General features: G+C 40.4%; 1 protein-coding gene across 2 annotated transcripts in view; it reads left to right on the top strand.

The window, feature by feature from the left end:
* Positions 1–25,924, top strand: part of igsf11 (immunoglobulin superfamily member 11) — a 144,890-nt gene that overhangs the window by 106,274 nt on the left and 12,692 nt on the right. For both annotated transcript variants that reach the window (XM_011482931.4, XM_078929544.1), the window contains one exon: positions 14,274–14,437. In XM_011482931.4, coding sequence (XP_011481233.1) covers positions 14,274–14,437 — 164 coding nt within the window. The remainder of the gene's footprint in view (positions 1–14,273; positions 14,438–25,924) is intronic.

Raw genomic sequence — 25,924 nt, forward strand, 5'->3', positions numbered from 1 at the left:
TCACACACGCATCTACCAACAAACTTTCCCCTAATGGAATCATTCAAAGAAGTCTTTATTCACTCCCAAGTTTTTCTTTTTCGTTTTTGCTGTTTGGAAATTCAGTCCTTTCTAAAAATGTCTCTCTTATTAACGGTTGTGAAAAGCCGGTTTTATCTTTGTTTCTCACGTTTTGACCTTCAATCATTGTTTTCTCGTACAAACATTAAGCTCAGGTTTTGTGCTTTAGCTGTGCGTCTTACTGCTGAAGGTGTAATTCTTTTAAAAGACGCGTGGAACTCAGCAAAACGCTGGAAGCTGCGAGGGATTGTCAGCTTTTCTGCACCTCAGTTGGCAGTATTCTGGACCTTGAAAGAGTAGAATTTATTGTTATGCAGGTTTTAACGCTTAGTTATCGTTACCAAAGTCTGACAAAAATGAAAAGCTGGTATTTAATCCTGCACGTGGAAAGTAGTTGCAGTGTGACCCTTGTGCTATCCTAGGCACTTTAACATTGGGAGTTGGGTCATCTAGACCCACTAGACAGTGCGCTGAACCTTTTTTCTTCAATGATTTGTGATCTTCACTGGTGTCCATGGATCACATGAAATCTTTCCACCTTTATCCACCTTTGTCATGGTAGGGAGAACACGTCAATGCAAGGGTGGGGTCATCTAAGATAGCACAAGGGTTAAGTATGCTGTTGATGGAATGAATGAGCATCAGGTGTGCAACGTCCAAGTGAGGGCTGAGGGTTGCTGGGAGTTGTAGTGTGGTTAGAACTCTTGGGACGGAGCTCTTACTTCTAACACCCATAGGCCTACATAAGATTTTAATATTGACAGTGCGCCTTATAGTGCAGAAAATGTGATAACTGCTCCAGTGCGAGTAAAACCACCTTTGCTGGTTACGGGTTACTTTCATTTTCTAACAGGGAGCTGAAGAACGATGACTCCTTTAGGGCCCAGCGATATCTAGCAGTCGAAATCTACACATACGGGCCTTCACATGTAATTCACATGGTATTGCAGTATGTCATTCTGTGATTGGCAGGCCATAAGCATTTCTATTTATAGCAGAGCTTAATGTCCTCCTGGTCTGCTTTTTTTCCCACCAAAACATGGGTTCATGTGTAAATACGGCCCGCTTAAACCCTCATCACTTCAAACCTTCAATATGAAAAGAAATAAATGTCAGAGCAGAAACGAAAAGTCCGTCAGCTTTTTTTGTGCTTCTGATCTTTTGTAGTGGCACAAACTAGCTGTAAAACTGAAGTACATTTACAATTATAATTTGAAAGCCCTCAATGGTCCCTTTTTGTGGAGAGTTCAATTTTTTGTTTTAATTCAGCTTCTTTGATGTGTGCCTGTGCTGAGGTGCTGACCAGCATAGCAATGCTTTCTTCCACTTTTGGATGTTTGATGTAGGTCAAATGCTGGCTCAGCAAACAGTGAAGCCGCCGCCTATGTTGTTCTCATTCTGCACACTGGTCAAATTTACATCCTATTAGATTCAGAGGAAAACTTTACTGTGCTGAAACACACTCTTACACACTGAGAGGCACAAAACTCCATGCCGTTTTTACGATTCAGCAAAAAATAAAAAATAAAAAAAAAATCACAAACATGCTGAGTGGGCAATCTTCAGCATGTAAGGGCTTTTCTTAGAAACAGGGAAAGATGGCAAAGAATCAAGAGCATCGAACTTTGATGCCTGGAGTGGATTTCTAAAAACCTGATCAGCTGAAATCACTTTGTCTGTCCTCAAACTCAGAGGTGTCAAACGCCACTCTTGGAGCGCTGGTGTCCCACTGGAGTTTCAGATGCCCCATAGCTGAGTATCTGGATCAGGTGTTTTATGATGGGGTTGCAAGGGCTGAAACAGGAAGCAGGACACAAGCCCTTAAGGACAAAAGTTTTTTTTTTACCACAAGTTGTCAATGTAGTCCATGGAAAATGTTTTCAATCAAAGACATTATGTTGATTCATGTCTTCCTCTGGATTATTCAAGTTGACAGTTAAAAAAGATCTGTGAGTTTTCTTTAAAACTTCTTTGCTGAAACAACACCAACTTTTTCGTCAAATCCTCTTAGCTTGCAGGATCTGATTGGCTGGACGTATCAGCTAATTTGTGTGTGGGCAAAGTATGTTTATGTACATAAACTAGATGGATAGGCCCTGATATCATTTATACATTTCAGAATAGCAATAATAAAACCTGAATAGGCTGAGTACAGTGACCATAGTTAGCTCCTCCCATAGAAAAATATGCAGATTATTAATTGCAAATTAGATAGGACAAAGTAACTTTTTTACTTATTAATGTTTGTCTTAATTTGGCACAAGTTAATGTTTGTGATGTTCTGTTTCAATTTATATTCATTAACCAATTTCCATAGAAAAGAATTAAAACAATTTTAAAGTAGCACATTTTTGATTCATATAAGATTCTTGGGTTTAAAGTTTACTGTTTTGATTATAGGAATCAAAATTCACTTACTCATAAATAATGCAAATTTCAGCCAAAAATCACTTACATTCATTTAGCCCACCAGTGGATATAACTAGTAAGACTAAAGTAAATTGTCTTATCTGGAAAAATCGGGTAAGGTATGCTCATTTTGTTCTAAAAATATTAGCAAGCAAACACTTTTTTTTGCAATAATGCACAACCAAAAAGTAGCAGACACACAGCTTTATAACTATCAAAAGCAGACTTACAAAAAGTGTCTTTATCCTGTAAATGTCCTTAATTTTATGAACTTTTATACAAATGTTACACCTCTAGCACTGACAAACAAAATACATATTACTAAAGTGTACAGTGTACCTTCATAGTCGGCGTCTCCTCAGTAACGGTCTAGCAGCATGACTCCACCGTAGCAAAGAAAAAGTGTTGCACCTGACGTTGATATAGACGTTTGAAATTGGTCAGTGAAAAATAAAGTTTATCCCAACAAGGAATGCAAAATGCAGGACTCCTATAATTTCTGGCTCTCGTTGTTTTGGCCCGCCCTCGTAATTCCTGACCAATGACTGAAGAGATCTTTAGTTAGGTGGTTTTGTTTACAAGCTTCGGTTCAAATCAGAGATGTCCTGTAAACACCAATCTTAATACAGATCAAACACAAAGTTCAAGATTTGATCCGGACCAAATTAAGTGGACTCGGTCTGGACCAACGAACCTTTCCGGTCTGAATAGACCCTATCATTTCATTAAGAAACAGTTGGCTGTAACAGAAACCGTATTTAGATGAACAAATCTTAGCTTGACCAGACGTAATAATGACAAAGATGAAACCAAACAAATTGAATCCAGAAGGGGGATGAGGAGGATTTTAAAAACTGAAGTCAACTAGGCAAAACGACTAGAAAAAATGTTTTTATAAAGAGCTAAAACTCCCGTCATTTTTTACACCTAAATATTTTTATTTCTCCCTCTTTGATGAGTTTTTGTGCCCTTTTTTTTTAAGATTGTTATACAGTTTATTTAGGTTTACATTTCTGAAATTGTTAAATACCATTTTCGTTGAATAACTTTGGATTCTGAGTATTATTTAAGTAAAAAACAAAGGTAAACTCATGCTACCCTTTCAAAACTATCAAACTAAATAGAGGATAAGTTTACCTTTTTTGTGCTGCATGGCTGTAATTTCAGTTCATTTCACTGTATGCGCGTATGATGCAGATTTTACATGTGTATAGTGACAATAATAAAGGCATTCTAAGTGGGAATTCCTGTTGTTTTTAAAAAAAAAAGTGTCTCATTTTATTCATGCAAACCGAGTTATCACTATAATCATTAACCTCTCTGTTCTACTTCCATGCCATCAAAACACAGCTGTTTATGCTCTCCACCGAGTCTCTGGCTGATACAGAAGCCCCGCACTGAGCCACTTCCCGGTTTCTGTAAAAAAGGCACCATCAGCATGCAGGTTCACAGAAAAGGTGAGCCATGCAGGGACTGGAACAGATGATAAATCAAATAAAACCCCTTATTGCTTCAGAAGTGCTCTGACCAACTCTCTGGCAGAAAAGCTACTCTCCGAAGCGGCTTGGCGGCTTTAAAATCACTGTTCTCATTCGGAAAGCTACCAAAGGAGAGGAAGACATTAGCGATGAAGGCACAGCGAGATCCAATCAGAGAGAATTAGTGGGAATGGCAGCAGAGGCATCAGAGATTTAAAAAAAATGGAGCAACCCCAAACTGTAAGCTAATTAATAACTACACAGCATCAGACTAGGTTACCATGGGCTAAATGCTAGTTCCAGGAATAGTTTTATCTGTTGGCTCTGGCTTGATAAGCTTAGAGAAAGTCGGGTTTCACCTGATGACAAAAGGGAAACGCACTATACCAACAAGTGGAGTCATTTAATGCTTTAGCAAAAAAAAAAACAATAATCTTTGCAAATTTTTACTCAGATAAATGTGTGAGGTGCATCTCTATGAGCTTATCAAAGGAGAGGAAAACTCTTGGGGGTGCTTTAGTTTTCTCAAAAATTGCGTTCTCTTGCTGCCATCTACACAATTCTTTCCTTGGAACCGACTTAAGTCTTAAGTTAGTGCTTTATTCTGTGACATTTTTTTTTCTTTTGCAGAAGCAGGCTGTTAAAAAAGTAGTTTAAAGAGACTCGAGGATAGCAGCTGCTTTATAGAAAAACACAGCCTCTTGCCAATCATGTCATCTAGTTGACAGACTTGTGTGCTTGCCAGGATGTAGATTTACAAGCAGACTCCGGGACAGGTTTGCCAAGCATCCACGTCTGCTGGAACTTGAAGGAACTCCACACAGAAGGTATGCGGGATGTGACAAAGAAGAAAGAGTGCTTCTTCGGGAAAACAGCGGTCTGGTTTTTCAGCTGTCATTCCAGGCAGCCTTCATGGCAGCATGTAGCTTGCACAGAGGTTTTTCATTTTCTAAAAGCGGCGCACTGAGTGGATGTGTGAAGGATGTTTCAGATTAAAGCCACATATTGATGATCAGTATCCTCCGCCGAAGTTGGAACTTGATGTGATGTGTTGTGTGTGCATGTGTGTGTGTGTGTGTGTGTGTGAGGTGCAGTCTGGGACTGCATGTGCAGAGCCATCTGTGGGCTGCTTTAGCAGTAGTCTTCCAGTGCCCAGGCTTATCTGTGCACGAGGGCCATGACCTACTTTAACCCTCTGCTTCATCAGTGCAGGCGTCTGAGCACGATAGTCCGTTTGATCGTCAGCCGCCTTGATTGTCGCAGCCTTTCTGAGTTTGTTTGCAGAAGCAGGCACTTTGGATCTTTGGGGTTGTCCTAAAACAAGTTTCTTCCTTTTTTTGCTTTCATTTTTGGAGCAACAGGCATTTTCAGTTGAAATTTTCTGACTCGAAAAAATTGCCTCTTTCGTGAAAATCCAGGTGTTTGAGCGTGCTCAGCAGATTTGGTTTTAGGTGTTGGATGTTATGCTGATGATGCAGCTTTTATTTCCAATTTACTTGGTACATACTCCAACCACGACCTCACTTATAACCAAGATCTGTGATCAGAGGGTTCATGCTTAAGGTTGTGCAACAGCAGTACATTAGGCACTACAATAAGCTGTGCTAGTGAGACGCGGTAAGGTTAAGAGAAGAGTATTAAATCTATGTAGGCTAGTCAGTAGGCCCTGTTCAGAGGTTGGCTTTTGTGGCTAATAGGTCAGCTGGGAAGGGCGGGGCAGGGGATGAGGGAGAGGATGAGCAAGAGGTTTTAAAGCTATTTCGCCGGGTGTGTGCTCGCTGGATCGGCTGGAGTGGGAAAAATGGAGAAAAATAATGCTGGAAAAGGGAAAATATGTGAATTTTTATGTTGTTGGCACAACAATGAAGCTTACTGATTTAGTTTTTCTAATACAAACACAGGGAAGTTGTAAAAGAGGCAACCATGAAGGATCATAAGGATAAACCTGATTTTATTACTCCTTTCCAGCCTTTTCCAGGTCCATCAAACACACCCTCAGTGGTTAGACTGAACTCCCAGAGTTCAAATTTGGGGGTGAAACGACCAAAAATCCTTCTTAAGCAGCTGTGACTGTAGCTCGTCGCTACAATTGGTCAAATGTCAGAAATAAATTTCCCAGATATCTTATCAACAAGAGAACATGGAATTCAGATATTTATTTTTACATAAATGATCTTCACAGTTTGTGGAGAGTTTATGTGTGTGCAAAGATTTCATGCAACAAATATGGTCAGTTCTATGCCACGCGTTCAACAACACCTGTTTAGCATGTTTAGCCTATGGCGTTCAAACTGGATGTGCAGGGATGGGCTTCTTCTTCTTCTACTTGTTCTTTTGCCATTGTTTGCTAGCGCATGTCCATCACCGACAGCTGGAAGAGGCTTGGTGTGAAACACTGGTGAATCTTACTCCAGGCTTTTTCTTTCACTGCTTTATTCCGATAAATAAAAGACTTCCAGCCGGGAGCAAACCGCAATTATTCATTTTTCCTTTATGATCAATGTTCAACCGCTTGGTACTGCCGTGTTTTGAAAAGGAACTTTACCCATTTGTCACTATCAAATCCAAGTCAAAGTTGGTCAAGTTCGACCTAGTTTAACTTTTAATGACCACAACTTTTGTGCTTAGAGCCCGAAAACGAAAGCTTTAGACTTTGACAACACAATCCCTGTTTTGTTGTAGTGTTTGTGTGGATAAAACACTGCTTTCACACAAAAAAGGAGCTTTAGACATGTCATTTTACTCTAGATGAAGTTATTCATTAATAAAAACAATTGTCTACCACTGTAGACTATTGTCAATTCCTCTGATGATGAAGGATTCTGGAGGCAACGAGAATCTGCCATAAGGCCCAACTCAAAAATTCATGCAGTGCATCAAAGGGGCTCCATTTACTTGCTGTAAGCTCTTGTGCCAAACTATTTGTAGGAATTTATAGGATCCATAGTTCTGAAATGTGGTCATTTTGCCTCTTTTTTTAGTTGGCATTCCTCATTTGAAAGTTTATGTGGGTTTTTTTTCTTGCAGAAATGCTCAGCAAACAGAGTGTGTGCAGAATGCATGTAAAAAATTCGGCCTCTAAATGTGCTCTCTCATCCACTGTGCCGGAGCATCGGCTCAGGAACCCCCACCTGTGGAGGGCCACCGTTAGCATTCTTCAAAATAAAAGAAAAGAAAAGCTGCAAAAAGCACACTTTGTGTTCCTGCCTAGAGGTGTAAGCAGCACAAACAGCCCCGCTCAAATGAGTTTTGCAATTTAGTAGCCAAAGGTGAGAAACTGCTGGGGGCAGGAGCAGATATTCTTTCTCACATTTTTCAATATAGTCACTTAACTTGATTAACCATTAGTCATAAAACAACCTGTTTTTGTATAATGTGATTAAAATGGACTTGAAGAGCATCCCTAACAGTGGGGCTGCACAATATGAGCAAAACTTGCGATATTAATGATCAATATTGCGATAACGATATAATTTGCGGTATATAAACAAATAGCAAAACAACCAAAAACATCATTACCATTTCATTTCAACAGGTTAAAAATTTGACTCCAAATGACCCTCGTTGACATAGGAGGAAAACATCTAACATAAAAGGGCTCATCTGATTGGTCAACAACGTGAAAGGGTCCATCCAATTGGTCAAATGCATAAATAGATTTATTTGATTCGTTAAATGCTTTAAGCTGCCATAGGATTGTTTTAGCACCTTGAAGGTAACCATTTATTGCGATTTTTGCTGACTTTTGCGATATGCATATTGCACTGCTTGATATTGCGATAACGATAAATTTGCAGTATATTGTGCAGGCCTACCTAACAGGGAAATGGCCTCAAAGAATGTTTCTTCATTTGCTTTTCTTTTTTTTGTTTTGGGTCACACTTTAAACGACATCTCAATAGCAAAACTCATATGTCAGAGCGTCCTTGAATGAACCATTCATGTATCATTTGTGATGTGAATAAACTTTGAGTCCTTTACATGTGCCAAACCTGTGCCCATATCTGGTCCCCGCTGAAATAAATTCTAGAGGTTCTGCTGTTATCAGAAAGATTTTCCACATGATTTTGTGCATTTTTGTGACCTTAACAGTGCTTTGAGCCAACAACATTCATGCTGCAGCTGGGTACACAATTCTACCACCTGAGTTTCGCGGCCATGTCTTTGCTCGCTTGTTGGTTCACCCTGGTGCCCCACAAGCAGTGGCAGCTACACAAGGTCCACTTCCACGCCAACACAACGCACCACAAAGGCCCCTGGAGTTTTGGGAGAGAACAGAACACAAAGCTTTGTTTGTGGGATGGCACAGGTGCATTCATGTGTTCATGGCTCGGCTTTAAATCTATGGTTTCGATATTTTAGGAATTATTTCTGCTCTTCGCATCGTTTTATGGTTTGTAAGTTTGAAGAAAGAATCCATTCAACTAATTTTACTAAATCAAAAAGGATTGTCCTTGAAATGGCGCATCAAAATGAGGCGCATTAAGTGAGACAAAAGAGTCAGAGATAAGTCTGTTGGTCAGTCAGACTCTATTAACTGCATTCACTCTCAAACTGGTTTATAACCTCCTACAAGTTACTGTGACTACGCTAAAAACAGTCTGATCAGATAGATAGATAGATAGATAGATAGATAGATAGATAGATAGATAGATAGATAGATAGATAGATAGATAGATAGATAGATAGATAGATAGATAGATAGATAGATAGATAGATAGATAGATAGATAGATAGATAGATAGATAGATAGATAGATAGATAGATAGATAGATAGATAGATAGATAGATAGATAGATAGATAGATAGATAAAATATAAGAGCAAAAAAAACAAAATAGAAGAAGTAAAAGCAAAACCATAAAAGTGGTAAAAAGTAGATGCCTGTTTAGTGACTCCTCCTCATGCCCCCTCCCCTCCCAGCAGCATTGAACAGTCTAATTGCACTCGGTGCAAAGGACTTCCTGAGTCTTTCTGTGGAGCATGGCAGAGAGCGAAGGCGGTCGCTGAATGCGCTCCTCTGGTCACTAAAGAGTCCATGTAAGGGATGACCAGTGTTCTTCATGATGCTGTCCAGTTTGGACAGCATCCTCCGCTCTGCCACCACCTCCACTGTCTCCAAGCTCCGCCCCACCACACAGCCTGCCCTCCTGACCAGACGATTCAGTTTTTTTATGTCCTTTTTGTTCGCGCACCCCCCCCAACACACCACCGCATAGGACAGGCGAGTCTTTTTACAAAGAGGCGAGTCTTTTTACAAAGTACAACCTGCTCTGCCCCTTCCTGTGTATGGAGTCCATGTTTACCGACCAGTTCAGCTTCTTGTCCAGGAGGACTCCAAGATATTTGTAGTTATCCACTACCTCCACCTCTGCTCCACCAATGAGGATGGGCTGAACCTCAGCAGGTGTTCGTCGGAAGTCCAGCACCATTTCCCTTGTCTTGGATTTGTTCAGGTGGAGGCAGTTTCGTTGGCTCCAGTGCACAAAGTCCTCCACCAGCTGTCTGTACTCCCCCTCCTCACGCTCTTTGAAACATGCCACAATTGCTGTGTCATCCGAGAACTTCTGAAGGTTGCAAGCATCAGAGTTGTAGTGGAAGTCGGTGGTGTAGAGGGTAAAGAGGAGAGGTGATAGGACTGTGCCCTGTGGAGCCCCCGTGCTGCCAGTCAGCATGGAGGAACTGCAACTCCCCATTTTGACAAATTGTGGCCTGTTGGTCAGATAGTTCGTTATCCATGACACCAGATGGAAGTTCTGTTCATGCTACATATTTGCAGCGTTAGCGTATTCACAACACACAACCACACATTTTGACAGACCGCCATGCACTTCTTAAACTCACCTCCACCTCAGTAAGAACAACCAGAATGAATCCATATATAAGGCGCTCCAGGTTATAAGACGCACTCTCCGTTTTTTAAATTAAAAAAAAAAGTGCGTCGCGTTCAAGCGTAACTTCCAAGAAAAAGTTTATGTTTGTGCGTTTCGACTTCCATGCTCAAAACTTAGGCGCTTATGCCTCGCTGCACAAATGTCTACCAACTTTTTTAGGCTCCTCAGACAAAGCGAGGAAATTGACTGCATATTGAAAGTTGAACCAATTGCACTATGACCAACTAGGGACTCAGATTTGGTGGTGACGTATGGGTTGCGTCCTTTTTAAAAACAGCAACGTACCAACCATTTGAAAATTGATTATGGAGGACAAATTAGTAATTGCGGTTTTTGCCCGGCCAAAATGCTATGACTTCAAGTCTTTTATTTATGGGAATATAGATGTGAAAGAAAAAGCCTGGAGCAAGATTCATGTTTCCACCACTTTGACATTTCACACTACGCCTTTTTAGACTGTAGATAAATGTGCCAGTATCAGTTAATGACAGTCCAGTGTGAACTCCATGAAAGGTTTTTTCAAAAAACGCTCATTTAGCAAGTTCTTGAAGGCGCATCCCATGCTCGGTGTGTACGGATCTTTATAGTGCGGTAAATGACGGTTTTTGAAACCATTGTAAATGTTTGGCCTTGTCTTGCTCCTTTTATCAGTTTTCTACATCAAGATGTGAGCTATTATAGCATAAACCTATTGTTTCGGGGAAGTATTTCAATGTTTTTTCTCCTCTGAAAAATCAGATTAAATCCCCTTAAAGTCTTGTAGACAATGATGAAGAATAGTTAGCATTCTTTGTTACTTTGAAAAGCGATAACAATGAGAGTGTTAACGTTTTTTTAACAGGGGAATAAAAGTTTTTGCCGTTCTTTAATTGTTTTACTGCACTGCCATCAATCATTCTGCTACATCTACCAGAGGTTCATCTCATCCCAGCTGCAGGGCATCTGTTTGAACCCAACATAAAAGTAAAGCCAGTGAATAAAGCGGCTGCATGAATAAAAGCGCTGAATGCAAATGATTTTCAAAGCGGAAACCGCATGCGTGCGTGTGTGTGCGTGTGGTCTGTGTCTGTGCGAGTGAAAAACCAGAAGTGCTGATTTCACCCTGCGTTTGTTCCTCAACCCCATCATGGCTTCACCTCAGCTTGACTGAATGAGTGAGCGCACTTTCTCGCACGCACACACATGCACACACACACACACACACATGCAGCGGCCTCTCTGAGGTGTGCGCTTTTCTCATGCATTAATCAACAGGAGGCTTGACACTTGGGGCCCTGAAAGCGGGGAAAGTGCTGTTTAACAGAGCTGTTGTGTTGATCCTCTCTTTCACAAACGTAGCAAGCGCTGCCTCAGGTGACTTTATCAATTAGGCCTCAACCAGCATCTTTTCTCTTCCTTCTTTCCCACAGCTCCTGTTATTCTTTCTTTTCTTTCTCTTAATCTATTCACCTGTCAGAATGTTTTCTTTCCTACTTTCCTTACTTTTGCTGTTTTTCTGGCCTGATTTTTCTTGTCATAGAAAGTGCTGAATATAAATTTGTTTCATTATAAGATAAAATATTACTTCTAAAAATATGTCATGAAGGCTTTAATTTAGCAAATAGTGCTCATGTGGCTGTCTTTTTAACGATATGTTAGGTATGTTTCCTTCTCCTTTGAAGGCTTTCAACTACATGCAAAAAAAAAAAAAAAAAAATCAAGATGACGTGACTGAATTATTCAAAAGAAAGTATAAAACATGTAGCAGTTTACAGCAAAGTACCACACAGGTAACACTGGCATTGGCAGATTTCTGAATAACATTTGCACCCTGGCAGAAACCTGCTTAAAAACCAAGAGTAAAGTGGGCAGTAGATTCTCACATGAGAGATTAGTTATTTGCCAGTCAGGCTCGTCTACGTCCTGCTGAGCAGTGGGCCCTAGATGCTTCAACCTGGATGTGTAAAATAATGCAAAAGTTAGATTACCGGGTATATTTTAGCTCTGATCACGTCTTTACATTGACTTAACATTGAAACTGGATGTCACTTAGCGACCAATAGTCAATTAAGAAAGTGCAACATTTGGTACTAGGAATTGGCATCAAAAGCAGGACTGGCATGGAGGGGCTTAACTTTTATTGGATACGTTTTGCCTTTGCATGCCAGCTTTGAAAAATTGAGTGGATGTCAAGAACACACTTATTACTTTTCACATGGTTGTTTCTATTGTTAACAAAGTGAGACAGTAGTATGGCGTGTGTTCATATATGGAAAACTAGGTGGTTGATGGTTGATGCCCCGTTCCTCACCTATCAAAGATTTTCCACAGTGGACTCTCGAGGAGCGGCTGTCTTGTCAGGCATGTGAAGTTGAAGAGCTGGCATTATTTGTTGGCAAATGTTTGTGCAATAATAAGGCAATAGCCTGCAATGCGGCTGCTACAATCTCCTGGAGTCGTACCCCAAAGGACCTTGATATGAAATGGACTGAAATGGTGGAAGCTAGTGTGTAGTGTGCCTCCAGAGTTGGGATGACACAGTACAGTAGACTTGCTGAGTGTGTGGAAGTAAGTTGTTTTTGTGGTTTTGATTGTGTTCTTTGGTCGTGGGAGCTTACGGGCTTTGGGCAAAGAGGTTCTCTAATCCAGTGTTTTGAAATGAGCCCTCCAGCTGGTGAAGGCTTGAGAGACTACAGCCTTGAAGGAGGCTCAGAGATAATAAGATGCTTCTCCCATTTTCACTCTTCTTTCCATACGTTTAATCTTTCTCTATTTCTCATCGTCATTCTTAAATCCTGGCACATACTTTTTACATAAAGCAGTTAGTGTACTAATACATAATGGCAGCACAACTGTTTTAAGGTCATATATTTTGTCCATCTTTGATGTTAATCCTCCATTGATGACATAGATTGGTTCTGTCCGGAAAGTGAACACTGTGTACACCAAGAATGTAAGAGGATCAGAATAAAGGAATGACCTAAGAGTGTATCATCCAAAACAAGGGTGGCCTCCAACTGTAAATGTCATAGGAGATCAATAGCTGCACGCTAGCAAACCGTCCCGCTTTATGTGCACCATTTCAAGCATTTGAGTTACAGCCGAGAACCTTGCTGCTGTAAATGATACATATTGACATTACAAGGGAATATAATGCCTCTAAGTGAAATTGTCTGCATAATTTATGAGAAATCTTTTGAGCATGTGAGTTTGCCAAAAACCTGTTCAGGGCAGTAGGAGTGCAATATTTTTTTTTTGCGGTAGCCCAGCAGTGGGGCTCGTCGTATCTGCCAGCAGAAGAGTGGGATGCCCAGCAGTTTGAGACAGACCGGGAAAGTCTGAGAAAATACTTGCCTTCTATGTTGAAAAATTGTAATGATAAAGTATGTATTTCTCAGACAAAGTGCTTAAAGGCCTGACATCCCTTGTAAGCAGGCCGTACAAAGAATAAGCTTAGGTACCTTGCAAGAGTTCTGACAACAGTCCTAGAAACTGGCGGTATCTTCTGATGACCCATACCAGGGTCACAATCTTACATTATGAGTTGCAAGGACTATTCACAGGATGTGATCAATAATCTGTAATCAAATCAGTGCATCATCCTCCTCATCATGTTTAGATACAATTACTTCCCATCAGGGTTTTTGGACACGGATCCATGCTTGTGGGGGAGGTCTAACTCAATTTGGGTTCTAATGTCTTTAGCTGGTCCAGAAATAGATGCAGCACATATACACATTTGTTTCCAGAGTCCAGATGAGGAAGGCATATCCCAAGTTACTCTCTCTCTCTCTCTCGTTGCAAAAGAAAACCAGTTATCATGTTTAGTCTGCTGTATGCCCGCAGGAAACAGTTAACAGAATAGAAGATAACCACTAGCCTCCCACTTGTCTTGTTCATTTACCATGTATTGACAGCAACCGTAATCCCATTGTGAAGGAAGCGTTTTTATAAGGATAAAGCAGAAAAAGCAAAAAAACTTGGAAGACATACTATCATGTTTCTCTATATAACTTCATACATGTTTCATGTGATCCTCCACAGCGTGATCTTCGTGTCTGTTTTAAGGGCTTTTTTCAAAAAGAGCAGCTCAGACTTCCATTTTGATGTTAATTGTAAATATTAAAATGTATTCAAAAGTAAATGCATTCAGAGATAAACAATTTGATTTTGCTATTGCAAGATATACATGCAATCTGCCCTTGCTGTTTCGCAATTCTCATACTCACTCCAGCTTAGTCTTCAAGGCACACTTTGATCTAGACAAACCTGAACAAACTACAGGTATGCTGTTATTTCCACAAAGTTGTTCTTACAGTCCACAAAGTTTATTTCTTTTTTACCTTGCAATAGTTTTATCCTTCAGTTGACTCAGCAATCGGTGGGTTTTTCTTGTGAAATTTGACAAATTGTGTTGAACAAGACTACATCATCTTTTTTTTTCCCTTCCTCAGTGTGTGTTCGGGCCCTTGATGTGACAGTGTCCCAGAGCAGCATCCAGGTGGCCCGTGGCCAGGCGGCCATCCTGCCGTGCTCCTTCACCACCAGCGCTGCCCTCAACAACCTCAACATCATCTGGATGGTGATACCCCTATCTAATGCAAACCAGCCAGAACAGGTATGAACAAGCTCCGTTCATCCACTGTACTTTCTGAAGTACAAGTCGCATTGGCGTATATGTCGCATCGGCCTATAAGTTGCATCGGAGTATATGTCGCCTCATCGGCGTATAAGTTGCATCGGAGTATATGTCGCCTCATCGGCGTATAAGTTGCATCGGAGTATATGTCGCCGCATCGGCGTATAAGTTGCATCGGAGTATAAGTCGCATCGGAGTAAAAGTCACAGCAATGCATGATTCGCATCGGAGTATAAGTCGGACCGGAGCATGAGTCGCACCAGAGTACAAGTCAAATCGTAGTATATATCGCATCGGCGTATATGTCGCATCGGCGTATAAGTTGCATTGGAGTATGAGTCGCGTCATAGTACAAGTCGCATTAGAGTATGATTTGCATTGGAGTATAAATCGCACCGGAGTATAAGTCGCATTAGAGTAAAAGTCTCTTCAAAGCATGATTGGCATCGGAGTATAAGTCGGACCGGAGCATGAGTCGCACATGCTCCGGTCCAGTCGCTTGCAGTTGCAAGTCAAATCGTAGTTTACGATTTGACATGGACGTGTGAGAAACTACCGTCAACTTTTTAGCCTCATTGCCTCATGGAAACATTGACTGTATATCTCATTTAAATGCATAGAAGACACCTTGAGAGATCAGGTTCATCTGTTTTAAAGAGCTTTACAAAAGCATAGGTAAACACGTCTCCGTGTTGTTGTTTTTTTATGACGATCTTTACCTTCTACCTTTACGTTCTACCTTTACCATCCTTATCTTTGCAACCCTGTTTGATGACTTGCTGTCCTGCATTAGTCAGAAGAAGGAAGAAATAAAAACAGCAAAAATGTACCGACTCAAATAAGAAAAATATAAAAATCAGGAGGAGAACAATCAGATTCTCCTCCGTGTTTGTTTTGGGCAACGCTTCTTCTTCTTTGGTGTTGCTGTTAGCCCCAAATACTGATATACACACATCCACAGTGCCCTCTAGTGGTTGTTAGCCGGAAGTAACCATTAAAGAGCAACCAGTTGCTAATTAACAAATACATGAGCCTATCATACATATAAGTCGCTCCTGAGTATTAATCACAGTAAAAGAAAACACAACTTGTACTCCGAAAGATACGGTAGTTATCTGTTACTGTTATGTGTTGGCAGAATCAATGCTGTGATTTTGCTAAGTGCTCCAGTTTGCCGTTTTGAAAAAAAACCACACACAATGAAAGTCTTTATAAATGCACCTAACTCTTTTGCAATATTACTTTATGTGCATCACATGGATGGCCTCTGCTTCCTCTGCAACATTGCAGTCAAAGCAGGTACATGAGAGTGAATCTGCTTAAAGGTGTTCTCAGACACAGCACAAAGAAAACTTCAGAGGTGGACACAGACAGAGCTTTAAAATCGGCTAAATTTGGCTCCCTGACAATCATATCTATTGAGCAAAAGTGCACTTTTGGGGAAAACCCCACAAAATCACATTTGTTGTTCTTTTTTCTATTATTGTTTGGGGGATTCATGCTAAGCCTCATCTATCACACTACCCCCTGGAGACCGCATGTTTGTGTTTGCTGGTTAAGCGTAGCGGGTGCACTCTTGCTGTTTTCTGTTGTACCCCCACATTGAATATCACCAGCATTTAATTGGCTATTGAAGAAAAAATATGGACACCAAAGCTAAAATATTATCAGACCGATAAGTGCAATTAGACACAGACACAAATATCTTTTTTCTGTGCAACTGAGCACCTTAGTAGTTCCTGCGTTAATGATAGCATGTGTCATAGAATAAAGTAGATGCTCAGTAGTCTTGAATGTTTTGAATCTCTTGAGTTTGACCTTCAGGTCAAGTGGAAATCTGAGCCTGGTTAATTGAATGACAGCATGTTCCAGACCACAAAAATCACTTTGAGTAACTTCAGGAAGACAAGTGCCTTTTATGTTTCTCACACCGGGAAAACAGGAATGTTTTGTACAAGGCAAAATGCTAATGACCTTCAAAATGGACGCGTTGAGGAAAGTAACTGAACCAAAGTTAAATCTGTTGTTTTAGACAAAAGATGAACCTTTTCACCTTTTTCTTTTTTTTTACTTATTTCAAACACGAAATGAAATTTAACACAAGAGTTAAAAATTTTAAAAAGAGAGAGAAAGGAGTGGGTTGAAGAAAATATCTTGTATGTTCCCACCCCTTTTTACAACACCTTGTATTGTCCATATTTCTATTTAAAGGTCTTGGTTTTTCCTTAAAACCTTCAAATTACGTCAAGTAGCACCTATGCAAACTAGGGTTGGGCGATGTCCCCTAAATTGGCAGTTGACGATGTTTGCAGTCAACCATCGGGATGGACGATGATATCGTCGGGGGGGGGGCTATTTTTAATTTTTCGTTCATATATATAATTGCTATTCGTTATTTTACTTTATTTATTTTATTTACCAAATAATGACTCATCCGCGATGATCCAGTCTAAACTGAGGGAAGTGACTTTAAAAAAAATAAAATAAACAAAATAGAAAAGAAGTAGTCCGGTCCTGCGTTTGATTGGACCGGTGGAGCGAGCGACCGTGTCTCTAGCAGAACAGACGGACTTACAGTTTAGTGTTTGAGGGGAAGTAAGGATGCTTTGTTACGTGTGGGAGACTTAGGACTGTGATCCGTCCCGCAGCTCTACGTGAATGAGCAACCGGAATTTAGGAGAAGCGGGTCTCGCGGTAAAAGTGTGTGTCGGGGCAGAGCTCGGAGCGCTAGCTAACGCAGTGTGTAAGCTTCGAAGCAGAAAGGCCGCTCAGTCCTTAGAAACCGTTCCAATATTTGTGTTTCCAATCGTGTCCCGACAAAATAAAGGCTGGTGTTATTCCCACATATTTACGTTCAGCCAAGATGCAGATTGCAGCGTTTCACGCATGGATTTATGTTCATGCTAATGTTGTTAGCCCGTGTTAGCATACTGCTAATCCTGGTTTCCGGCTTCGTTTTTCAACAGAAAAAGCACTGACCACACGGATTAAAATTAAAATGATGAGCAAACAGGCGCTTCATAATAACCTTAACATTAATAAAAGCACGTTTAGGAGATCATCTTGTATAATACCGAGCTGACGTATCTATGTATGTAGCCGCTCGGCGGAACTCAGTTTCGCTTCCGGTTTTTAAAAACACTATTGCGCATGTGCGAATGATTTATTCCGACCGAAAGTGTGACCCATGTGAATGTTTTTTATACTCTGAAAAAGTTTTTCTGGGCCCATACACGGTTGGATTCTAATCCGACCAATAATCCTTATCAAGATATTTTGCACATGTAACTGCATTTTATGGTGTCCACTCGCAGCGTGGCGGGGGCGTGGCATCACGATGGTGTCTCTCCATCGTGATGTCAGTCACCCATCACGATGGACGATGGTATCGTCCATCGGCACAACCCTAATGCAAACGTATCATTTTTTTTATTGATCATTTCTGGCCTTATAAAGTCACATCAGTGACATGTAGGCTTTTTTTGAACACATGTAAACTTTTATTCTTTGTTTTAAACCTTCATCCAACCCGTTCTATAAATCCACACCAAAAATTTAGAAGCACATTTTCTTTTTTGTAATGCGAATGCTCTGCTTTTTGAAGTTCAGCTGATTTCTTAACCCCGTCTCTGTCCAAGAACATTTATTGTATGTTTACTAGAAGTTAGTTGTTTCTGGCTTTTAACATGATGAGTGCTGTTTTAAGTTTTACTAGTTTCCATAATTTCAATAAACCCGACTTTACAATCAGGTGCATTTGAATGTGTCCCATAATCCACTTCTGCAAATCACTATGGTGCAGTGGTCTGATCTCTCCTTTGATCGTGTAAAAGTTTCCATGTTTAAAGTAAACAAGTAGATTTTGGAGTGAACTGTTTCTGATCCTATTCATTAAAACAAAAAAGGAAAAGGTGTCAGACTTTAAACCCTGCTGTGTTACAAACAGGCGTGTGTGCTTGTAGTCCACTGCTTCATCTCAATTCCACCCCTGAGCCCCACCTTTGATCCTGCCGCTTTGATTATCTCTCATTTTGGGGCGTTAAAGGGAGAGGCGAAGGTATCCAGCTGGAAAATGAAAACTCCACTTCACTTCGGGAATACTGTTTGATTTTCAAACCTGGAATGAGTTTGCCTTTAGGTCATCCCTGGTGTCCCTGATAAATTTAAAGCATACGTTGGTTAACATAGCAGGATGGAAAAAATAAGAAAAAAAGATTCTTTTATGTCTTCTGTCATGTCTGTCTTTTATAAGATGCACAATTAGATTGCATTGGAATTTCAACTAATCAAAGCAAAAACAAAACAACAAAAGAAACCAACAAACAAAGAAATGACATATATACAGTATATACTGTATTTCCACATATGTATTATATATATATATATATATATATACACATTAAGCGAGAATAGGTCCATCGGTCAGGCAGACACTAATAGCTGCATTCACAGTAACTTTATAACTTGTTTGTAACACGTTAGCCACGTCAGAATTGTTAGCGTATTAACATTACTACTAACTCCCAGCCTTGTTTGTAACACATAATAAACAGACTGATACCGCTCCGTTATTGTGACTACGTTAACTCCCAGCCGTGTTAGTAACATGTAAAAAAACTCAGTCTGAGACGTTAGCCATGTTAGCGTATTTACGATAAAACCCAATTTTGTTTGGAACTAATAAAGGAAACAGAAAAGTGCAGTGTATCCCTCAAAATTGCCTGCTCATAAGAAAACACAACCAAAATGAATCCACACAAAAGGCCCTCTGGATTGAAAGGTGCACTGACATTTAAAAAAAGGCTTTTAAATGTGCCTCATTGTGCAGAAAATAAATATATTTCACAAGCACAGTTAGGATATTTGGTGGTGAATTGATTGCAAAATAAAATTAAGAGGTCATTTTAAAAAAGTAGAAGGTGAAAATGCACACACATGCATATCCATATGTACAGTACACATCTGCACATCTAGATGATGCCATTATATTTACCTTTACTCATAAATTGATACATTTGCCATACAGTATGCGAAACATTGAATTCATTCTGTTTGTCAAATTGAATTTGATTAATTCCCTGAAAGGGAGTGGGAGAACTATTGGCATCTTTATTTTATCCCTCCATTAGCCCTTTTTTGTCAAATTTCCGCTAAACAAAGGGGCTGTGTGGCTCACAGTCAGTTTGTCTAAAAACAATGAAAATACCCTGTTACTGCTTTGAGAAAGATGTGGCTAAGAGAAACATTTGAGATTTAAATTTAGCGTTGATGTTTAATTTTACTGAATCGTTCCTAAAGGTGTTGAATGTGGTGTTTTAATTAGGTTTGTGGAAGGATTTAATATTTTAGAAGTGTTTTTGCTGTGGCAGAATACAATTCCATTTTTCCAAAATAAAACTTTCTTCAGTATCAGAAAAGAAACAAAACAGAAATAACAGAAGTTAGTGTATCCATCTTTGGTCTGTCTGCGGCCCGGTACCAAGCGGACCAGTACCGGTCCGCGGGCCGACGGTTGAACCACTTTCCAAAACATTGCATCAACTATTTAGAAAAACTGCATGTTTTGCTACTAGATTAGCTAATCTGGCATCTCTCTCTGGTTGGTTTTTTTTTTCTGATCTAGTTTTCTCACCTTCCTTCAACTTTCAATCAGTCCTGCCCCCCATGCAGTCCCTCACTGATTCCATTTGAGTTGTTTAACATGCAGCTGCAGGCCATACAAGCTCACCTGCCTCCCTTCACTTTGAACCCCAGTGCTGGTCGGCCGTCCAAATAACACAATCATCTTCTGCACTAATTAACTCACGCCCACGACTGGCTGTGCACGGCAGCTGTTCCCACCACACACACAAAAAACTAGCAAACACAAATACCCACGAACTGGCCTTGAACAGACTGTTGTTCCTGTGGCGGAGATATGCTCCAGACTTGTGTACAGTATGCTTGTAAACTGTTTCTATACTAACTTTGTGCTATATTGCAATACCAGCATCCTTAATATTCAGAGCGTTTAGAAATATATTTACAAGTCAGTAGTACTTTCAGCTGGATAAAAGATTTAGCCAGTAAGTTTGGAGGATTTTTTTTTAAAACAGTTTTTGACATAAAAAAAAAAAAACGTTTTGAAAAAAACAATTTGCCCACTGTTTCAAATTTGATCTACACATGTTTAACATGGTGTAACTATATTATAAAGAATTAATTATCAACAAAAGTTGCATTCCGTCAATACTGCAAGTAGTTATCTTTAATATGATTAACAGAAGAGTTATTCTCCCCATAAAGTTTAGAAAATTACCGAAACCTTTTCCGTCAAAGGTTTTTTAGATTTCATGGAAGCAGCCATTCTAAATTGAGGAGGAAAAGCCCTTCTACTGCCCCTAGTGGAATAATGACAAACTACATGGATCATATACAACTGGTTTTAAGGAAAGTTTGGATCGTGCTAGTAGGAGTCTCAGAAATGTGTGCATCAAATATGATACAAATGGTAAAAAACGCAAAACAAGGTTGACAAAATTCTATACAAGCTTGTACCTTTTGATGGATATGACTTCAAAATGCAAGACTAATGTATTGGTTAAATCTAAAATAAATCGAAAGCTCTATTCCACTCACTTATCTACAACTTTTTGCTTTCATTATCACTAAATGTCAGATGCATGAAGCCTAAATTCTTCCATAAAGGCCATGACATCACCTGAGTTTGTATTGTTACTAAGGGGAACGATTACCAATCTGTGTACTTAAAGCATAGAAGTTCTAATCAGGTTTTACCGTCACGTCGTATACATCGAATGGGTGAGTTGTGGAGCATAATGGCATACAGAATAGTGCAGGGTGACAGAACAAGCCCAAGGTCGTTTTAGGGGGATCCTGAGTGTCGTGGATGATTACAGTTGATGGTAAAAGCCATTAACAATTGCTGAACGGAGCAACTGCACAACTCACATTAGCACTTTGGAGAGCACACTCAAGCCACTTAGATCTCTCTGTGCTCAAATTTGAACGTTCAGATAGGTCTGTCGAAAAGGATGCGTCGTTACACGAGGAGCCAAAAGCACGAGATCGTTAGCTGTTTTTCTTTTTTTTGGCTGTGCAATTATGGATGTTTGTTGCCCCCCCACTTAATCCTGCTAATCCTTGATGCTTATAGTGGCATGCTGTTTAAGGCCTCGCCTTATGCCATGCTGCCTAAAGCCTTCTCCATTGACTTTAAATTACAGCGTGTGACTTAATGATTCACGTCTAAATGTGACAGCCAGGTGGTTTTGCTGCAGATGTTAGATCTGTAAAATAATTAACGCAAATGAGGCAAATGTTCATCACCAACATTAAATAAGGAGCAGACATTTTCCTGCACCAAAAGAACTGTTTTGAAAAATAATTATTGCTTTAAAGCTACAGAAGGCTTAAAATGTGCCAGTAATGTGCGATCACACAGTTAAGAGAAAGTTTTACTATTGTAAATTATAATTGCTGCACTTTTCATTTTCTTGTATCTTTTAGAATTTGTAGCACATTTTCCCTCCCCAGCACTTGTGTATTTTAAAGGTACTACATCAGATATAGTCAATGCTACATTTCTTTATTAAATTTGTGTTATGTGTGTTTATTTTATGTTTGCAGGGTGTGGACTTAGTGTAAATGCATGATACAGAATAATTTACTTTGTAACCTCACCAAAAATTGCAATAACTTTGGTGTTAATCATAAAAAGCCTGTAATATATTTCACCAAGAAATCTCTCACAGACATTACATTGCTAATGCTTTAGTCACAACTGCCCTAACGGGTGGATACAGGCTGTCTGCCAGCAGAAAATGGGCAACAGGGAACGGAGGTGGCCCACGTGACATATTACGGCCTTATGGTCACAACTACAACAGCCACCGCGTGATGGGGAGGCATCGGCAAAATATTCAAGATTAGCTTCCATGGTCATGAATGCAGTCAGTCAGTCGGGGATATTGTTATCATAAAATCGGGCGACAGCTAGGCGGCCAAAGAGCTCTGGCTGCCGGATCGCCGGGCAGCAGCACCTCTTAATAAACAATGTGAAAATGTTTCCGTCCATAGAAAGTACCACTGGCTGCCAGCCACCCGGTAGCCCTGGGGTATATAAAAAGTGGGCTACTCTGCACCACTGGTCAATTACAGCTCAGATTTTGAGCTCACATTATAATTATGCCAATGTACACATTTTTAAACAACATGCCTCCCAAGAAGCCACAATGTTCTGTCTTCTTCGTGTTCTTCTCAGTGTCACCCACAATTCGTCAATGTGGAGGTCTCAGAGTCACTGTGACGCTGTCAACGCCATGATGAGTTTTCTTCAACATCAATGCCGTCTCCCCCCCACGGTGGCTGGGACTGCCAGATTGACGTCTGGTCATCCACAGGCCCCCTGGCCCATGTTTACAGCCCTCATCAATTGCTTGCGCTACCACCGTGCAATTTCTAAGAATTGTACAGTGGCAGTGCGACGGCAACATGGGGGCAGGGGCTGGCTGGAGGATGGCGGTTTGAGATCGGCCGATCATCAGACGATTTTGGGGACCTTGGAGACCCTCCTATCTGTCAATTATCGCTCTGCTGCCTTCCCGCCTGTCACTGGACTGCCAACGGGAGACCTCCAGATGTTCATGAGCGGCCACTGTCCTGTGTCAAAAAATGGCCACTCCCTTTTTTAATTCTACCTTTTTCTTAAAACCTCAGCATCCGCCCTACGTAAAAATGTGTGACTGATTACAAATGCCGCCATGCCATGCAGCCATTTGCGAACTTTGCTGAAAATCTTTTATGTAGGTTTCCTCACTGTGGCATTTTTGGGACATGTGACCACAGTCTTAGACTGCTTGCCGATCCCATTGAGCAAAAATGTTCATGCACCTTTTTTTTCTACGAGCATGCTGCTAGCAACAGGTCATAGTGAACACACTGTGAAATGTAAAGGTAAGTAAGGGTGAAATAGGTGAAAAACAGGATTTTACCGCTGGAATTGAGGATATTAGACAATGGGGGCATTGTTTGTGTGAGCCTGCACTAGCGTATCACCTGCACGCCCTGTGCATGCAGTGGTCAGTAGGGAGCCAGTACACACATCTTACGAATGACTAGAATGTGCCATAAGGTCATCGCATGACAGCATCACGCGCATGTCAAAAGTGTAAACAACTTACACCATCCTTACAAACACCTCACAATACACTTACCACACAAATGACAATGATACATTTAATTGTCACGACGTTCCTTAAGGGGGCACAGAACTGTAAGACACATCTCTGGTTCCTTTAAGTTTCGGCCGCTTCTCTCTACGACCCTCTACGGGCCAGACAACCCAAAAACCTGCAGCACCCATCCCCCCACACAAATGCATGAAATTAAGACTTGATTGTGGTTTCTGAATTTACTTCAGATTACACTCTGTTACTGTTACGCCCCCTTGTGTGTCTAGGGGTGCTAGGGGGGGCATAACATAAAAAAGTAACGGGTCAGCTACTAAAGTGAAATTAACACACCAAACGAATGTCTCCAAACAATATAAAACAAATTTATTTACACATAAATAAACCACCAATAAGAACTAAAAGTGAAGCTAAAAGGCTTCAGGGTGAACCCAGGCCAAAATAACAAACAAAACCCCAACTAATTGAAACATGTAATTTTACCTGCAAATGAAAGAAAAGGAAAATCAAAGACAAAACACTAACCTCCCTAACCTAACAAAAACAGGAGAAAACATGTACTAAACCAAATGGCGGTTCACCCCTACAGCATCACTTAAACAGAATCATAAACCAAAGGACTAAACAGAGTGGGCACAAAACTACAAACTACGAAACAAACTGCAACACAAACTAAAACAAGTGGAGAAGACAAAAACTAAATGCAGACGACAAAAACAAAGTGGAGAAGAGGGCCAAGCTGCATTGGAGACTTGTTGCGACCAAGCTCCCTTCTCACCAGCTGGAGGTTCAAGTGGTGGCTTTAAAGGCTGCCCCCACCAGCCCTGGTCCAATAAGAGGCCACACCTTCATGAACCACACCTGCAAATAATCACACACTAGCAGACACAAAGATGCACAAAAACACAAAGTCCCACTCTCATAAAGAAATAATACATAAAACACAGAACAGAACCAAACAAAACCAAATACGGCCACAGCCGTAACAGTACTTGGGAGTGTACCTTTTTTGGAGTATGTGGGTCCTTTTGAGTGTCGTTAAATGTGTTTATAATCTGTCCATCGTGCTGCTGTCGGGATCAAATGTCCAGGCCTCCTCCCTCTGGCCCAGTAGGTGTGAGATAATCCAGATAAACACGAGCATCTAAACAATGGGTTGTAGCTCTTAAACTGCTTAGTGAATATTACAGTTATTTATACTCCTAATAAAAAATTCTAAGTTTACTCTCCACCTCCAGCACCCGTAAAATAAATCCCTGAAGCGTAGCAACGATCAAAACAGCACATCTATTCAAAGTTTGGGATAGATTTTATGTGGTGGGCCATGCAGGGTTATAAATATCCCCAAATCCCTGCATTTACTGTTGTCTGCTCTACCTTCAGGTAGAGCAATATGGAAAGACACAAAAGGAGATTTCATCATCTCTGAGCTGATTAAACATAACAAAATGAAGTTAATTAAGGTCACAGTGAGTATGTGATGGAGAAATTCTGTTCATCGCTTCTTCCATTTTTTTAGATAAATGTAATTTAAACTTGCATTTATGAATGTGTCAAAAATTTTACCTTGATGTTTTACAACCACCTTAACAAAAAAGATGAAAATTTTTAATTTTTTTTGTTGAAGAAAAGGACAAACTATGTTACATAGCAATGACTTTCAGGACAACCATCAAAATGTCTCATAAATGGTCATTTGTGATTCCTAAATGGGGGAATTGATTATGCAAAAACATTTCACATATTTAACGGACAATCCTGTGGTGTGTTTATTTAGTAATTCTGACCATGAAATGTTTTTACGTACTCAAACCATTGAGGAAGTATGTCCTTAGACTACTTTGCCTTTGCCTAAGTCATTTATTTAGACTAATTACATCTGCATAAGAGAAGACACCTAGTGTCTTAGTCACATGCACCTGTATGGCGGTTGACCCGTACAGATTTTTGGTCTGGGCCCCTATGGGATCGTAGACAATAGGGGCTGTGTTGTAAGAGGAGCACAGGTGTGTCTTGCACTTCCAATGAGGCTTGACCGTCCACCTCAAGGAACATCATGAAAATGGAACATACTATTTTCATGGTTGTGGTCAGTGTAGTTGAAGTATTTGTACAGATTGTCTAAGTTCCACGCACTCATGACGTACCAGTGATGTTGCCATATGCCCTTATGCAACACTCATGGAGTGTGCAGGTGCTTGTAGGACACTAGTAGGATGCCGACAGAAACAATGCTCTGATTATCGGATTCCTTCATTTCTAACAATCTGTTCAG

This window comes from Oryzias latipes, chromosome 13, assembly GCF_053564925.1.
Source record: "Oryzias latipes strain Hd-rR chromosome 13, Olatipes_Hd-rR_3.1".
Classification (NCBI taxonomy): domain Eukaryota; kingdom Metazoa; phylum Chordata; class Actinopteri; order Beloniformes; family Adrianichthyidae; genus Oryzias; species Oryzias latipes.